General features: G+C 41.4%; 2 protein-coding genes across 2 annotated transcripts; one reads left to right on the plus strand and one right to left on the minus strand.

Annotated features, from left to right (window-relative positions):
- Nucleotides 1-40: 40 nt before the first annotated feature.
- hmmr (hyaluronan-mediated motility receptor (RHAMM)) lies at nucleotides 41-9,621 on the plus strand. The gene is made up of 20 exons (XM_063877289.1): nucleotides 41-165; nucleotides 451-549; nucleotides 659-735; nucleotides 858-935; nucleotides 1,104-1,292; nucleotides 1,447-1,533; nucleotides 1,654-1,765; nucleotides 1,856-1,921; nucleotides 2,191-2,264; nucleotides 2,349-2,419; nucleotides 3,911-4,257; nucleotides 4,343-4,491; nucleotides 4,572-4,807; nucleotides 6,275-6,391; nucleotides 6,483-6,680; nucleotides 6,764-7,414; nucleotides 7,521-7,593; nucleotides 8,643-8,819; nucleotides 8,924-9,077; nucleotides 9,211-9,621. Exons 1-20 carry the CDS (start codon nucleotides 120-122, stop codon nucleotides 9,225-9,227), a joined length of 3,018 nt encoding a protein of 1,005 aa, XP_063733359.1. The 5' UTR covers nucleotides 41-119; the 3' UTR covers nucleotides 9,228-9,621.
- A 203-nt stretch (nucleotides 9,622-9,824) lies between these two features.
- Nucleotides 9,825-12,321, minus strand: insb (preproinsulin b). The gene is made up of 3 exons (XM_063877290.1): nucleotides 12,221-12,321; nucleotides 10,711-10,911; nucleotides 9,825-10,050 (listed from the first exon to the last, which is right to left on the minus strand). Exons 2-3 carry the CDS (start codon nucleotides 10,898-10,900, stop codon nucleotides 9,914-9,916), a joined length of 327 nt encoding a protein of 108 aa, XP_063733360.1. The 5' UTR covers nucleotides 10,901-10,911; nucleotides 12,221-12,321; the 3' UTR covers nucleotides 9,825-9,913.
- Nucleotides 12,322-16,290: the final 3,969 nt, after the last annotated feature.

Below are 16,290 nucleotides of genomic sequence, written 5' to 3' on the forward strand. Positions count from 1 at the left end.
CGTACGCATGACGTTATTTTGAAATTTCAGCGGTGAAGTGTCTGTTATTGTGTGTCACTCGGAGCTGCCCTGCAGCCTTCCTCTTTAGGTTTACACATATTTACTTAAAGTGGATAAAAATGTCTTTTCCAAGAGCTCCTTTGAAACGGTTCAACGAAAACGTAGGTAAGTGATGTTTAAAAGCGAGTAGCCCGAAGTATGTTGGCAAATTATCCACTCAGTTGATCAACGGTAAGTAGCTTATGTTAGCTGAAATGCCTAAGTAATCTAACGTATGCGGTGGTGATTGTTTGGATAACGTTAACCAATTACACTTTGTCAGTGCTCGTTTCTGTCATGTTTATTGACAAGTCATAATGCATGAAGTAAATGTTTGCTTTTCCTACAACCAAGTAACGCTTCGTAGAGCTAACTAAGTAGAGGCGGCTAACGTTGTGATTCTGTCCAAAGGTTGTGCCCCTCCACCCGGGACCTATGATATCAAACCTGGGGACCTTAAGGGAGCCGCTTCCTTCGACAAATCTGATCGTTTCAGACATGTTAAGGCTGGTGGGTAAATTTGATGAGAACAAGACAACAACAACACATGACCAACAACAACGTTATGATCTAAAACCTAACGTTTTGCGTCCTTAATTTCACCATCCTGTGTCTCCAGCGGCTCTTCCTCCACAAACCCCCTCCAGAAGTGGCCTCATGTCTCCTGTCCGTAGGACCATGTCGGTTGATGGTCTTGTAAGTTTTATTTTATTTAAGCTTGTTAATACACCACATGATAGCTCCTCATTTACATGTTGGTTGTTCAATGACTGCTACTGTCATAAAACTAACCCGCTTGATGTCTTGTGAAAACCTAGATGGACAGTTCAAGTGTAAAGAAAGAGAAGAATGCCATGACTACGGAAAGGAAGCAGCGGAAACTCGTGGAAAAAGAGGTACACTTCATCAAATCAACATGGGATTTACAACTATAGATTTTATAATTCCCTATCCACGTTATTTAAAGCATTACTGAGCAACTGGTTATAGATACATGTTTTCTTTACCATTGTTCCTACTACTGCAGATGTTGAAATCACACCCCTAGCTTTGTTTCCATCCAGATACGGTCCCTGGTTCAGCAGCGAGGGGAGCAGGACCGTCGCTTGCTGGCTCTGGAAGAAGAGCTGAAGAAGGTGGAGGCTAAGCTGCTGGCTGCAGTCAGGGAAAAGACGGGCCTTTCGGCCAATGTTACCACTCTTGACAGACAGCTGGTTGAGCTCAAGAAAGTCAATGAGTTCCTCAAAAACAAGGTGTGATTAGTTCTGATGTTTATATCAAGTGTAATAATTAGAGATCTTGAGTCTTGATTAAGCTTTGATCGGAGCTTCTTCAGTGCTCAAAGCATGTTTGAGTTCCTTGCTGTACTGCATGCAAAGTGTGGCTGAGTCAACGCTTTCTTTTTAGGTTTCTGCTGACACTACAAAGAAGAGAATTGTATTGCTCACAACAGAGTTGACGGAGGCCAGAAACACTTTGGATGCTAAAAACAAGGTATCACTTATGAACACGTCCTTTAAATATTTTGCACTACAAAAATCCTCCATCGGCTGAATCACAACTGACAGCTAATCACGTATAAAATGCCAACTTAAAGTGTCTGTGTGTGTCCAGGAGTTAAAGGTCCTGCAGATTAACACTGAAGGCAAAGTAAAGGCCCTTAAAACTGACCTGCAAGCTGCCAGGGCAACTGTCAATACTCTGAAGGACAGAAATAAGGACTTGGGTAAGATGTGAGGATGTAAGTAATGAAACAGACATCGTTACATACTGTATGTGGAGGAACAAAAGTAACCAGGTGTTTTCCTTCTCTCAGAGGACCTACATCAAGTGACCAAAGCCCAGAACGCAGAGCTTGAGAACGAGAACGCTAGATTGCATGGTGAGTGTGTTTGAGTACTACTGATTAGTACATTGGTCTATTATAGTGTACAAAGTATTCTTACTCATTCTATATATTTTATTTTAGTGTTTTTTTTATACCTCGTGTATAGCCTGTTAACATGCTGCTGTCACAAATTTAGGGTGAATAAAGTATATCTACTGTAAGGATGTCCTTGATATACAACACCACAGGTTACATGTAACTTCCTGTTTCTGCATGTGTTTGTGGGTTTGCTTCCTAATCCTATACTTTCTGTTCATTTCCAGGTGTGATTCGGGAGCTAAGGGAGGAGACCCAAGTCGTGCAGGAATACCTGGATACAGCCAATGACCAGATCCAGGTATTAATTGTCTTTTAAGAACACATCTTACAAAGTAAGCATCTTTTAGGCATATTTGTGATCGTCATGTTTGTGTGTTTGTAGGATCTTCGCTCGACGCTCAGAGAGAAGACAGTGGATGACACTGTTGCTGGTTCTCATGTGGAGAAAGTAAAGTAAGAGGATGTTCAATTGTTTGTCCAAAACAAGTTGATTATTAACTGCATGTCATAGTGTTGTCACGATACCAAAATTTTTGTTTCGATACCGATACCAAGTCAAGAATTGCAATTTCGATACTTTTCTTAAAAAAGGGGAAACCGTCTTAAGTGTCATTATAAGACGGCCCTCTCCCCCCACTCCTGAAAGCCAGTCGTGTCCGTCTCATGCAGCTCAATGATCCAGTAATGAGTGACCTGACAGTGAAGAATAAACATATGTATAACTAGTTTAGCTAATTTCAGATGTAGATAAGATAGTTAAGTGTGTTAGGTCTTAACTTGAAGTACGTGTTTTGCTCTGCACACCGGTCCCGTTACAACGGGCGGAGCTGCGTGTTCTCCGTCAGCAGAGATGTAACCAAAGCAGTTCCAAATTTAGTTTCTTGCGTTTTTTTTGTCAACAAGCCGAGGTGCATCGGCAATAGCACTCGCACTCGCAGCCATGCTGTCGTTTTGTCACATGATATGACAGCTACGGCGTGCATGAGAAAGGGGAGGCACTGCACGCACGGCTGCAGGGAGTGGAAGCAGAGCGCTTAACACACACAAGAAATACGGCTGTTATTAAAACAATGTCATTCTTAAAGTACCGATACTAAAGAAATCGGAGAATCGTTGCATTTTGAACGGCAGGGTATTGCGATACCTTTCTAGAATCGGTGCACCGTGCAACACTAGCATGTCATGACAGCAAGACATTCCCACATGCATCAAGTCTTATCCATCGGGAATCAGAAAGTAGAATTTGTGCAATCATACAAATATCTCATGACAATTATTGACTCAAACTGTATCTCTGAACCAAACTGTGACGCTGTGTGCAAAAGAGGGCACCAGCGTCTTAGGACACTGTCCTATTTTAACATTGACAAAACCATGATGATCATGTTGTATCGTGCTTTTATCAAGTCAATACCGTCTTTACATTAATGTCATGGTTCGGTAACCTGACTTTAAAGAGCAGAAACTCTCTCGGGCAGATTATAAAGTGGTCCAGCAGACTGATTGCTGAACCACAGCTAAACCTGGAGACCCTGTACCTCAGGCATTAACAGCGGTTATCCAGCTCCATATTAGACGATAACTCCCACCCTCTGTACTTTAAGCTTCTTCCTTCGGGCCAGAGGTTGGTTGTCCCAAAGAGTAGAACCAAGCGGTATAAAAACAGCTTTATCCCAGCAGCCATTGCTCAAATTAACAAATCATAGCAGCGTCCCACAGATGCCTATTTATTGATTTATTAATTTGTAATGTCCAGGTGTGTACTAGTGTTTTTTAAATGTTTTGAGATTTGCCGGAGGGGGGTGTACTTTTATTAGAGATGTTTGTGTTGTTTTAGATTGTGTGTCAGGATGGATCCCTTTTCTTTTTATGTGCAAACTAAATCTACCTACGGGTAAAAAAAAAATAACCTGAATCTGACACTCACTCGCCACTTCTCCGCAGGCAACTGGAGACCGACCTAGAGCAGCGCACCACTGAGCTAGGAACCATCCAAGATGTGCTCAGACGAAAAGAGGAGGAGGCAGAGCAATTCAAGCAAGAGCTGCAGGCCTCAAAGGAAGTCTTGTTGGACGTGGAGACGAGGTTGGAGAACCAGAAGCTGGAGCTGAAGTCTTCACAGGAGCAGATGCAGTCAGCCGACCAGGAAGTTCAGGAGTCTCAAGCAACAGTTCGCCAGCAGGAGGCAGAGCTCGCCAGACTGAGAGAGGTGCTCAGGAGGACGGAGAAGGAGCTGGACGAGAGAGTGGCTCATCTGGAGCAGAGGTGTCTGTTCTCTGAGGAAGAGAGAAGTATGTGCACCCAGATCCTATTACGTTGGTAATTCAAATAATGTCAGAGGACTGTGATATAATAAGATGTTTTTTAATTTATTAGGCAAGACTCAGGAGGAGGGAATGAGGAGAGTTGAGCAATTGAAAGCAGAGCTCATCTTGCTAAAGGAAGCTAGAAAAGAGGAGCAAAACAGATGGACCGAGCTCCAACAAGAACATGCTGCACTTACAGAGGAGCTGACGAAAGAAAAGGTTACGGAGCGGCTTTGGCTCATTCTTTTTTGATTCCCATGATCGCTTAATTGTAACTGACTCTTAACTCTTTTCTACAGGCGCTTGTGGACTCCCTGTCTGTGCTGGTGGAGCAGGAGAGGGAGGAGTCTGAGGAGCGGCTGAGGCAGCTAAAGGAGGAGATGGAGGAGGTACTGGGGGAGCTCGCTATCCTGGAGGAACAGGAGCAGAAGAGGCAGGAGACGGTGGAGAGCGGTCAGGAGGAACTCCAGAGGCTGCAGGAAGGCAACGATGAGCTGGAGAAACAGCTCAGTGACACTAGGGCACTGTTTGAGAGGTGAGCAAGTATAGGCCAAGTACAGCTCCGAAAAAATCTAGAGACCCCAAATGTTTCTTAAATCTTTATCTCTACAAGTATGGCAGCCATTCGAGTGTCTGTTGGATTTCAACACAGAGAAAAATGGTCAGTAGTAAAAAAAAAAATCATTTAACTCGAAGACATAACTATAAATAATAAAACAAGAGAAAATGATAATGCTGAAGTGGTCTCTTGTTTTTTTCTGGGGCTGTATATTAGATATGTAGGCATAAATCAAATTAAGAGGACGTTTAAAATCATACTTGTATAGAGTCTGCTTTTTTGTTTTCGTTTCCACTGTCTGTGTATTACAATTAAAAGTCACAAGCAGTTGGAAGTGTGTCCCAGTATACACAGTACAAAGTCAAATGGAAAAAATAATTGACAGGTTGCCAATTCAACTCAGACCTGACACAGTGGGTCACTGTCTATTTTCTGCTGGGCCCAATTTCAAGTTTGCAAGTCACCTTCCGACCTCATCTCTGGAATCTGAGGGAAACGACGGCATTGTAGGGGAACACGTGTTTTGTTTTATTGGAAGGTTGAGAGTCAGTAAAAATACTGAGGTGGCACTCAACAAACATCTTGTGCTGAAGGTGAACCAACTATGTCTGCACCTTTTCAAAAACTATTTTCATTATCAATTGCTTTGTCTTTTAGTCCGGCAGTGGCTCAGTCAGTAGGGGCTTGGACTGGGAATCGTTGGGAGGCCGGTTCAAGTGCCCGAACAGACCTAAAATATGGAGTGTGGACTGGTACTTGGAGAGGTCTCAGTTCACCTCCTGGGAATCCCCTAAATCCCCCCACCCCACATTGCTCCGTGGGCGCTGTACAACAGCTGCCCACTGCTCCTACTACTAGGATGTGTTAAATGCAGAGGTCCAATTTCACTGTGCTGTGTGACTAACGAAGAGGGTATTATCCTCCGATTCTAATTCATTATAAATTCATCTGTCTTTTAATTGCTGGGTTATTCAATAATTGCTAAGAAATGCTAGAGCCCAGATGACTCCAGAGAGGGAATTCAAAGATATTCACTTTACTGTCATACATAACATGACAAACAAACAGCAAATTGCCCCATTTCAGAAGCTAGGAAGCAGACAATGTTTGTCATTTCCTTCTCGTAAAATGACTGTTTGTTTATTGCTTCTCCAAATGGTTGCATGTTGGTTTTTTTTCCAATAGAAAAGCATTGTTAGACCAGTTCTCTTTAGTGTCATTATCAACCAATGGAGACCTCTAGATTTTGTATTGACATTGTCTTCACAGCAGGACAAGTATTTTAGTATTACAGTGTTTTCACAAATTGTTTAGCGCTTTTAAACCACATTGTCACAAGTATGAGGAGTCTGTCAAATTTTAGAATCAAATTGAAACATGTAAAATGCTAGGTTTACTATGCTCAGTAAAGATAACGTACTAAAACTGTGTTTGCATTTTTAGTAAGAGCAATGAGGTGGCAGGTTTGAAAGAGGAACATTTAGCAGCCATCACAGAACTCCAAGAGGCACACACAAACTCTCTGAGCACGATGGGAGACATTGTCACAGAGCTTGAAAGGTGAGCACTCCAGTAGTCAGTATTCGTGGAATGTTCAGATGAATTCAGTCAATGTGTACGCTTCACAGAATGCTTCTGTACTGCTTTTCAGCGCCAGGGAGGCTCTGCGGGGGGCCGAGGGAAGGCGGCAAGAACTGGAAGCGGAGGTGGAGAGGGTGACGCAGCAGATGGAAGAAATGGAGAAAGCGCTTCAACAGAGAGAGGAGGAGGTCGACCAACTGAAGGATGGGCTAGAGGAGCACCAGGAGCGGCAGTTAGCCGAAGCAAAAGCCAGGGGGGAGAATTCAAGGTATGCTTCCAATTCCCTTTGTGTAGAAATAACTGTTGCTCTTTCTGCTCTTTTTTTACATTATCTTTTCCTTGACTCGTTAGGAAGTTGCTGGAGGTGCAGACTTGCCTTGCTCAAAAAGACGAAGAGATGAAAGCCAAGGAGGCGAGCCACGCCGCCCTGATCAGTCAGCTACAGCAGGAGATACAGCTGCAGACAAACGAGAGAGAGGAGGCACTGGGGCACCTAGAGGAACAGAGAGGTCAGGGTCTAACTCAGCTACAAAATGAAATGGAACAAGCCCAGAAATTGGTAGAGGAAGTCCGCCAAGAGAAAGACGAAATAATGGAACAGCTCAAACAAGAAAGAGAGGAGCACCAGCAGGTCAGGTCAGAGGTGCTAAGACTGAACACCCAGAGTGAGAGAATAGACGAGGAAATGAAGAGTGTTTTGTCTCAAGTGGAAGCCAAAGAGCAGGCTAGGTTCGCTCTGGAAAACCAACTAAACGTGGCAGAGCAGGAGAGAAACCGCCTGGAGGAGGCCGTACAATGCGGCGTGAACTTCCACGCCCAATTACACATCATGGAGGAGAAGACTCTGACTCTGCAGCGTGAGTTGGAAGAACAGAGGAAAGACAGGCTGACTCTACAGGAGCAGGTGGAAGTTCTGACCCAGGAAAAGGTCACGCTGCTGTGGGAGATGGAGGAGCAGCGACAGGAACTGAAAAGACAGATAACTGAAGCCCAGGAGGAAAGGTGAACAAGTTTGGATCCTTTTTGTGTGAGCAATTTTTAATTGTGTGGTGTTTTTTTTGTTTTGTTGCAAATTGCACATTTTATCCCTTCGTTCTTTTGTTCTCAGCTCCCCAAGTTCAGAGACTGAAAAGTGGAGGAAACAATATGAGGAGCTTTTTGCGAAAGTCAGGCCTTTTCAGGTCAGTTATAATGTAGAACATCGAATATCATCTTTTATTAAGTCCAGACTAATCCATGTTTTTATACGAATGGAAATCGTCCATCTCTGCAATTCCAGAAACAGTTCACAGGGTTTGTCTGAACCAGGTAACAGGGGCGCTGCACCCTCACAACAAAATGCAGATTTTTCATAAAAAACGCTATAATTACTCCAAAAAATGAAATTATTGTCAAACCGGGCGTCAGACGGCAGAGAGCTCTGAATAAATAGGGGATGGCTGTCCATTGGGTCTGGGTCTGTGGGTCACTGGACGAGTGGCAGGCAGCAGGCTCACACTGAATCTGAGATTTCTGAATCAGATCGTTTCTTTACTGTCCTTTTTTCTGTAGAGGAAGTAAAGAAACCGTAACTCTGGATATATTTGTTGTTTGAGGTGCAATATATGACTCTGCAGGTTTTAGACATGAAGAAACTTAGTATCTGCTTCGCTTTAATGCATTATTTTCGCCGGAAGGGGGACAGGGCTGTAATTTCGGCCGGACGTCAGCCACATCATACTATATTCTTATAGAAAAACCCTGGTTTAGTAAGGCTGGAACCAACAACTACACAATTACATTTTTACCTGCTGGTTATTTTCCTAGAATAATGATGGATCATTTAGTTGGTAAAGTTCAAGAACTGGGAAGGACATTTTTCACGTCCAAAGTGGTTAGATGTCTTGTTTTCACAGTAAAAAACCCCAAATGTTCCGTTCTAATACAATTGAAAACATAATTGAGCAGGAAAGCTTTACAAGTGAGGCAGGAAACAAGAAACCGTTTCCTTTCATTTCCGCCTGAAAAATAACTTAATTCCTAAACAATTATCAAAGTAGTTGGCGATTACAGAGTCCAATCTTTTGATTTAGTTTCACCGCTCTAATTAGCCTATTTTTTGCTCTATGTCAGTGTTGTGTGCACAGATTGTTTCATTGCCCCTAATTGGAGAGAACAACGGTTTTATTGCATGTTTAAGTTGAATTTATTTAGCGCATTAAAACCCTCTCCTCACGACATGTACCCACAGGAACAGCTGAACGCGTTTGCAGCCGAGCGGAACGCACTACTCAACGAAAATGGAGCAAACCAAGAGGAGTTGAACAAGTTGTCTGATGCTTACGCTCGCCTGATGGGCCACCAGAACCAGAAGCAAAAGATCAAACATGTGATGAAGCTCAAAGACGAGAACATCTCCCTAAAGCAGGTGAGCTTTACCAGAGGAGCACTGACTGCACTCCATACCTCATACACTCGTTTTGTCTCAATGTGCCTGCACTCTCTAAAATGTATTCCTCTGCTTGTGTGCAGGAGGTGACGAAGCTGCGGTCCCAGCTGAACCGGCAGAAGATTGATCTAGAGCAGCTCAAGTCAAAGCTCTCCGGTTCTCCTCACCGCAAGTTTGATCCCAGCAAAGCCTTCAAGCACGACAAGGAAAACGTGAAAACTGAAACTCTTAAAGAAGGTGAGTACTAAACTGCAACACCCTGAAAATATATTGGATCTTAGGAGATATGAGATAATGTAATATAGCTCACCTTAATCAGTTGCTGAAATATTTGTGTGGATGCCTCATTTTTTAATTATTTTTTTGTCAGGAAATCATTATGCATAATGGAGCCCTCCTGCCGGACGAGAACTAACTTGTATATTACATCTTCAGTTGTGGTTTTAATAGGAATTTGTACAAAATAATTTGTGTCCTTTTTAAGGCCAAGCTTTTCCATAGAGCCGGCAAGAATGTATGTTTTGTTTTAAAGATAATTGTAATGAGCAGATTGTACATGTGCAGGAAAAATAATGAGCAAACAGATGGCTGCAAGTATACACACAATCCAGAGGACAATAGCATAGTCAGCAGTCAAATATGAGAAGTGTTTTTACTTTTACTCTATTCTTTTAACTATCTTAGCAATTCTTAGGGTGGGGGTAACAGAACAGTTAGTATTTCATGCTGTATAGTTTTTGTTTTTAATCTTTCCTCTTTGTAAATAAAGTTCTAAAACTAATGTGATTTATTAACTTCCCAAGTGTGAAAACACTGTGTCATGTCTGTGTTGAGCCAATAGATGGCACTGTAGGACTACAGCCACAGATTGGAGCCGAGCATATGTCTATTGCACACGTCTACACTATATATCTGCTACAAAGAACACAAACTCACATCTCTGCAGAGAGGAGCCTCGGGTTATGGGTCATGAAGCTTTATTTCCTTTAGTTGATAAGACATAGCCAGCGAGTATCGGGTCCACAAATGGACTTTTTACAAGCTATGAGTGGTGGTAGTTGTGGAGAGATGGGTCAGTTGCAGTAGCCCTCAAGGTGGTAAACGCTACACGGCTTATGGCAGCACTGCTCCACGATGCCTCTCTTCACCTTTAGCTCCTTGTGGCCAGAATTAGCCCTCCACGGCCGCTGCTCCCTTTTAGACAGGAACCCTTATGAAGCAGAGAAAGATTCCATAGCCATGTGTTAAATCCTGCTGTGCAAACCTCCAGTTCACTCAGACCTACCAGTTAAACTGTCCACACTTTAATGGAGACTTAATGGCTATGCAATCTAATCTTCCAAATCCATTTAGTCTTGTTAGCCTCCACTTCAAGAGGAGAATATGAGGGCGATCCCAACAGAGGCATATCATAGCTCACTCCTCTAAAATCCACGTTAAAATATCGATGGAATGTTAGATGCGGATAATCCAAAATATGCAATTTGGGAATAATGTTATGAGGAATTTTTGGGATTTTTGCAAGTTGCATGATCATTGGATTTGTCACATGCATATAAAACCAAAAGCCCTACGCACAACACTGAGAATTCAAAAGAGGCCTGAGTCGTGCTTTGCCCACGAATGATCCGACAAATACATAGATTTCAAGCAAGTTATTTTCTCTACCAGCTAGGATCCAAATTGGCATTCTCATTAGACTGAGTCTGAACTTTGAATGTGGGCAGTGTCTGCTGGGACACAAAACTAGCCTGGTATGTCGGGGGCAATGTCGCATTGTTCCTCTCTGAACTCTCGCCATCAGGGGGGCCATTAGAACTTATTTTACACAAGTTAAACAAAGCTGTTCCCAGAGTTTACTTGGCCTTACCGAGCATCTCTTCAAGATCTCGCTTATGAGGTCGGTTTGGACTGTAGAAAAAGCCCAGCTCCCCACATACGAAGTAGAGGGCGTCCACCAGGTGGGAGCCGCACAGGTGAAGGGCAGGAGCAGAGGACACCACTGGAGAGTAGAGCGCCAGCAGAAGCAGCATGGACACTGCATATGGTACGCTGGCCATAAGAGGCACACCTATATCAGAGGGGAAAAAGTACATTTGATAACAATTTCATTATGCTAGGTTTCTCCAACTGATTCAACCAATCCATCAATCCATAATCCCTCCAGGACAGATGGTTGAAAGCTAAAAGAAGAGATGTTTGATCAGACGTTTCTTAATGACACACGGGCATTATGAGCCCACTTTCTTTTAATAACTTTGGATATAGATATATTTTTTGCGATGTTCCTGTGAATTTCTGCCAGATAGCTCCAGGCTTTGAGGGTGTAATAATAACAACTCAGAGACAGCTTTGTAGGCACACAGCAAACACCCTAACTCAAAATAAGGGCTTTGAAGTGAGCAGAAAACTGAACAATTCATTATTTTATTGGAAATCAAAGGGCAGGGATGAAAGGCGGTGGTGAAACAAGATCTCCGCTGAAAAGTCATTTGGTGAGATTTGACTCAAATCTCTGTCTGACAAACTAGCTTGAGCCACAAGCGGGCAAAGTCAAAGATTCAGAAAAGGGATGGGTGCAAAAATGCCATCTGGTATTAAGCTGTTATTCACTGTGGTGATGTAGTAATCGTACATCTGAATCCCCCCCGAAATTGATATTTTTAAAGTTAAAATGACCCCAGGGCTGTTTGTTATCTTTTTGATATTGCACATTTTAAAGTATTTATGTACAAACAGTATTTTAGAGATCAGCCACCCAAGGTTTGATGTTAGTTCTATGCTGCTCCTTTAAAGAAATTTGAAAATTGATTTATATTTGATACCTTTGGCTCTCCTTTTATCAAACCACAATCTGTTACAAAAGTGCATCACCGTTGTGAATACTGTCAGTGCATCTCAAGGTCACTCCACACCTGGCTCGCCCGTTTAGCGACCAAGTGCTCAAGAGTGGAAAGGATCAATCTAAGATTACAAAATTGTCATTATTGTTATTAGCGAAATTCCATTTGTGATGGATACGCTCCATAGTTTGAAGTGTGGTTCCTGTTTCAAGGTGAAAAATGTATTTAGCAGTCATTTGGAAACTATATAGACCTTTTGTGGACATCTTATAGTGTACAGCAGATTATTGGATTGAAAATTAATCATTTTAACTGTGTTTTTAACAATGCACCTGTGCCAGGCATTAAAGCATTGGCACAGCGCTCTCTCTGGCCGCCACTCCTTTTATCCCTCTTGGCTGTGTGCCAGGATCCTTGGCACAGTAAGTTGGTGGAATGATAGATCCTGCCTGTGCTACTCTTTACTTTCATCCCTGGTTATTAAACACATCAATATTAGAAGTTGAAATCTTGAGGGAATACAGAGAGTTGGCTTACCTGTGTGTGAGGCCTCAGTGCAGCAGAGCAGGTGGTAGGTACAAATGAAAAGGGCCCAGGACTATGAATGTGCAGAGAACTCCACGTGGCTTCTCTTTCACTTTTTAATTCTCCACGTCCATCTGGCTCTTTATCAGCGTCAGTGGACAACGCTAGAGCCCTATCATTAACCCATTGACGTGTAAGCATGTTAATCTGCTCCCATGTGGCACTACAGTAAGTCTTTTTGTGGACGGACAGAAGAGTTACAGTAAGATATATTTTAAGTAAGGTAAGATAAGGTAAGTTTATTTATATAGCACATTTTCAGAAGCAGTTCTAAGGGTTTTTCATCAGCATTAACACACAATCAGAAGACAGAAGGAAAACATAATAATAATAATAATAATAATTAAACAGTATTTAAACTCAGTGGAATATAAGATTCATAAAAACCATGCATAAAAGAGATACAGGATAGTTACACAAGCAACATTGTAAATACAGAAGCTGTTGCAATAGGGGTATGGATAAAACATGTTAAATTATTTCTGGGTAAGCAGTTTTAAAAATAAAGGTTTTTACTATACACAAGTATTCAGGGTGACTGTGATATATCTATTTTATATTATATTGGTAATATATAATACACCTTTATTCTTGTGTACCAGGAGAATAACGTTACTTTTGTCTATCTCTTATAATCGGAAATAATTAAATCAACACTGACTATCAATAATAAAATGTCATAACAGTAAATATTGTAATATGAAGTCTAAAATTATAATAAGGTAAAATACAAAAATGCCATGTTAGAAAGGGGGTTACACGAAACACCAGTAATGACGATATCAATGACATTTTAAATATTCAATCGATATGTGAGTAATACACATGTCAGTATAGTGAAAATAATTCAGCATCTCTTAAACAATCACCATTTCCTGCTTTATCAATCGCTCACACGTGTGCAATTATTTGCAAAAATGTAAATGAAATGATACCAGTTTTGGGAATTTATTTTATAAAACTCTACAAGGAGAACTACTGGAGCACCCCAGCTCTATATTTAAAGGTCAAAATGAACGACAAATTTGATTGCATTAATATTATTATCGTTAACAATAATCTTTACCTCTACAACCTTGGTAAAAATCTGATACTGTGATTTTTCCTGGTTGTATTAACTATGTTGTGAATAATGGGCAATAGTGCATGCCATTATATTACACAAGTGAGGCATTAAATACAGAGCATGTGTGATGTGTCAAATTAGATTTGATTTTCCTTCAAACTATTTCTTTTTTTTAAAATTCTGGGCAAGTTGTTTTAGTTCTCTTCTGGTAAAGCTTTTGTTTTACTGCACAGGTTTTGACTTGTCTCCTGTCATGTGTAGCAGCTGTTCATTTTAATTGTAGTCTGCTGATGGTATCTGAGGGTGGGCCAATTTTAGATGAGAGGTGACACGCTGTATAATTTTATGTCTAATGATAACTCAATTGTCAGGCCCAGAGGAAGCAGCACAGCTCGCTACTACCACTACTTTGATACGAGGTCCCACTCCATGGACAATGTGTTGTTATGCAGCGCCCTGTAAACGAACACCAGCTTTAACATGTGACTAGAAAAGAGGATGATATCAAAACTGATTGCATTTAAACTAACAACTGGAATCAGCTATGCTGGGGCACCTTCATTTTTTTCTAGGCATATAAAAACTGATGACTAGTTAATATTTGTAAAAAGGTGGGGCTGAACATTTACCATAGACAAAAAGGTCTCTTAATGTGTAATGCTATTTATAAATTGAACTCTTACATCTAACTTTTTATAACATGTATAAACTATAATTAGTTACTTTTAATTGGGCAAAATCATAAAACTTTTTTAAAAAAGACCAATCTCATTGCCTATTCATTGCGTGTGGAGCAGATATTTTATCTTTCAGTGGCCTTCAAATAATTTCCTCCCAAAAATGTGTTGCGTTCCCCTTTAAGCTGTCATCCAGCATTGGATTTACAGGCATTCAGAAGCTGCATGCTCACCTTGAAAATGATCCAGTGGCCAATAAATTCAAGTCCATTTTAATAAGTGAGACAGATTTCTGTAATTATATGTAACCCAATGAACTCTAGATTGATAGAGCTTTCACTTGTTATAGACCTCAACTCCTGCAGGTCCTGGATCCTGTTACATGATATACGTTTAATCATGATATGTTATGAATGGCTAATGCAGATCTATATTTGCATGCTGCAAAGCCAGCAAGGATGAACATACATTTCTTTAAAGAGATAACAACACAATCTAATTTGCGTTATGTTTAGCAAAGGAGTCAAGCTTTTATGATGCCTTTTTTTATTGTGAAAATCTTAAACAAGACCTCTATCATTGACAATATCAAATCAGTATCCACCTGGCCTCCTGAACCCAATTTTTTATTTTTGCCTCACATTGCATTAGATGTTGTTCAAATAAATGGGTGTTCAGATAACAACACTATATGTTCCTTTGTGCATATTCAACGTTATATTTATGAAAAAAGCTGGGAACTCCTCTCATCTGCATCTTTCACACTCAGCTGTCATACTGACCTACTTTATAATCTGATGCTATTGGCATTTTAATTGCCGTTACTCCTAGGCCACTTCATATTTTCCATTAACCAAAGTCTATGCAGCCTCAGTAGTATGTAAAGGCAGTTTCAAGACAGAAAACCAGAGGCAAAAGTTTTCCAAGTGGCAATTTCACCCAGCACCGTCAGAGACTAATTACAGCGAAGTTCAACTTGAGGAATCAAAGCTGTACCTAATGAGTGGACTGTAAGAATTGTGTAACCTTTCAGCATTTTTGATGTAAAATAACATTATATAAAGCAGGGAGGATAAAACACTCCTACTATATATCACAATAGGATCAAGGGGTGTTATAGCGACCTTTGATCACAGAGAATAGATTATCTGATGTTCATTTTCCTCCTATGACATGTCATAGCTAAGGAGGGACAGGTCTTTCACATCCTGAAAGTAAAAAGTAGTTCTTTGGAGGAATGATAAAAGAAAGAAGGACGAAGAAAGACATTCAGCCCCTTGGCACTGTGATTTAAGAAGGTGTTAAATGTAGAACCAGGAAAGGTCCAACTTTGCCATGCTTTGAAAGTCGTTCCTCCAGGGAACTGAGCACAGTGACAGGGTTGCAAACAAAAAGGCACATCCTACTAGCCCCGGTCACATGGCTGCATCAAACACCCACATCAAATAGCAGAGGACTGCCAGACGCCCTCGACATGCAGAGACAGACAGAAGTTGGGTGGAAAGTCGGCTGGGTCCCTAAGGTGGGAGTTGCGTAACTCGTCTTCTCTTCTACTGCGTTTGAGGAGATAAAAGGGAGTGAGGAGTTCAGCCCAGTGAGATATTGTTAATCTGCTCTGATAGCGAGAGTCTTTTTACTCCCATAATTATCCCAGACTTTGTGAGGATGGAGACTGACTTCAGTGAAACATCAGAGAAAAAATCATTTACTTACACAGCAGACAACAGAAACAGCTTGGATCATTATGTTTTTATGTGAGTTGGAGCTGTAAGAAGTAATGAGACAGATTTCCATAAGTCAACTCTCAAAACTGGATACCGATACAAAGGCTTCGTGAAGATTCGTCTGTGCGTAGATGGAGCAAACCTTTGAATTCCTAACGACTGCCAAAGACTGTGAAAAAGTAATTTTTCCGTTTTTGTATCTTTTGCAAGGGCAAACAGCTCTGTCATATTCAGACGTTATCTCATGCATGTCTGCGCGTACAGACTGGTAGAAGACAGACTGGACATGGCGACTTGTTCCAGACACTGCCCTCCATGTGTGTCAAGGCCTGTTGGCTCAGAACCATGACAGAACGCCACAGAATTTCAGAAATAGTTGGTCTGTGTGTGTGTGTGTGGGATTGTGAGTGAGAGGGCTGCTCCGGTGTCTGCACCCTCCTGTCCGTCCAGTGACAGTCGCTAATTCAGTACTAACCTCTGTCATGACCTACTTAGCTGCCTGGACCCTTACAGAATACACACACACTAATAATGAATAAAAATAATGAAATCTCC

The sequence above is a fragment of the Eleginops maclovinus genome, chromosome 23 (assembly GCF_036324505.1).
Source record: "Eleginops maclovinus isolate JMC-PN-2008 ecotype Puerto Natales chromosome 23, JC_Emac_rtc_rv5, whole genome shotgun sequence".
Taxonomy (NCBI): Eukaryota; Metazoa; Chordata; class Actinopteri; order Perciformes; family Eleginopidae; genus Eleginops; species Eleginops maclovinus.

What these genes read in the sequence shown, in the direction of transcription:
- hmmr (XM_063877289.1), top strand. Translation starts at nt 120, where the DNA reads ATGTCTTTTCCAAGAGCTCCTTTGAAACGGTTCAACGAAAACGTAG. An exon ending in ACGGTTCAACGAAAACGTAG is followed by an intron (nt 166 to 450) that starts GTAAGTGATGTT and finishes TTCTGTCCAAAG; the next exon opens with GTTGTGCCCCTCCACCCGGG. An exon ending in ATTGTCACAGAGCTTGAAAG is followed by an intron (nt 6,392 to 6,482) that starts GTGAGCACTCCA and finishes ACTGCTTTTCAG; the next exon opens with CGCCAGGGAGGCTCTGCGGG.
- insb (XM_063877290.1), bottom strand. Translation starts at nt 10,900, where the DNA reads ATGGCCAGCGTACCATATGCAGTGTCCATGCTGCTTCTGCTGGCGCTC. An exon ending in AGATCTTGAAGAGATGCTCG is followed by an intron (nt 10,051 to 10,710) that starts GTAAGGCCAAGT and finishes CTGCTTCATAAG; the next exon opens with GGTTCCTGTCTAAAAGGGAG.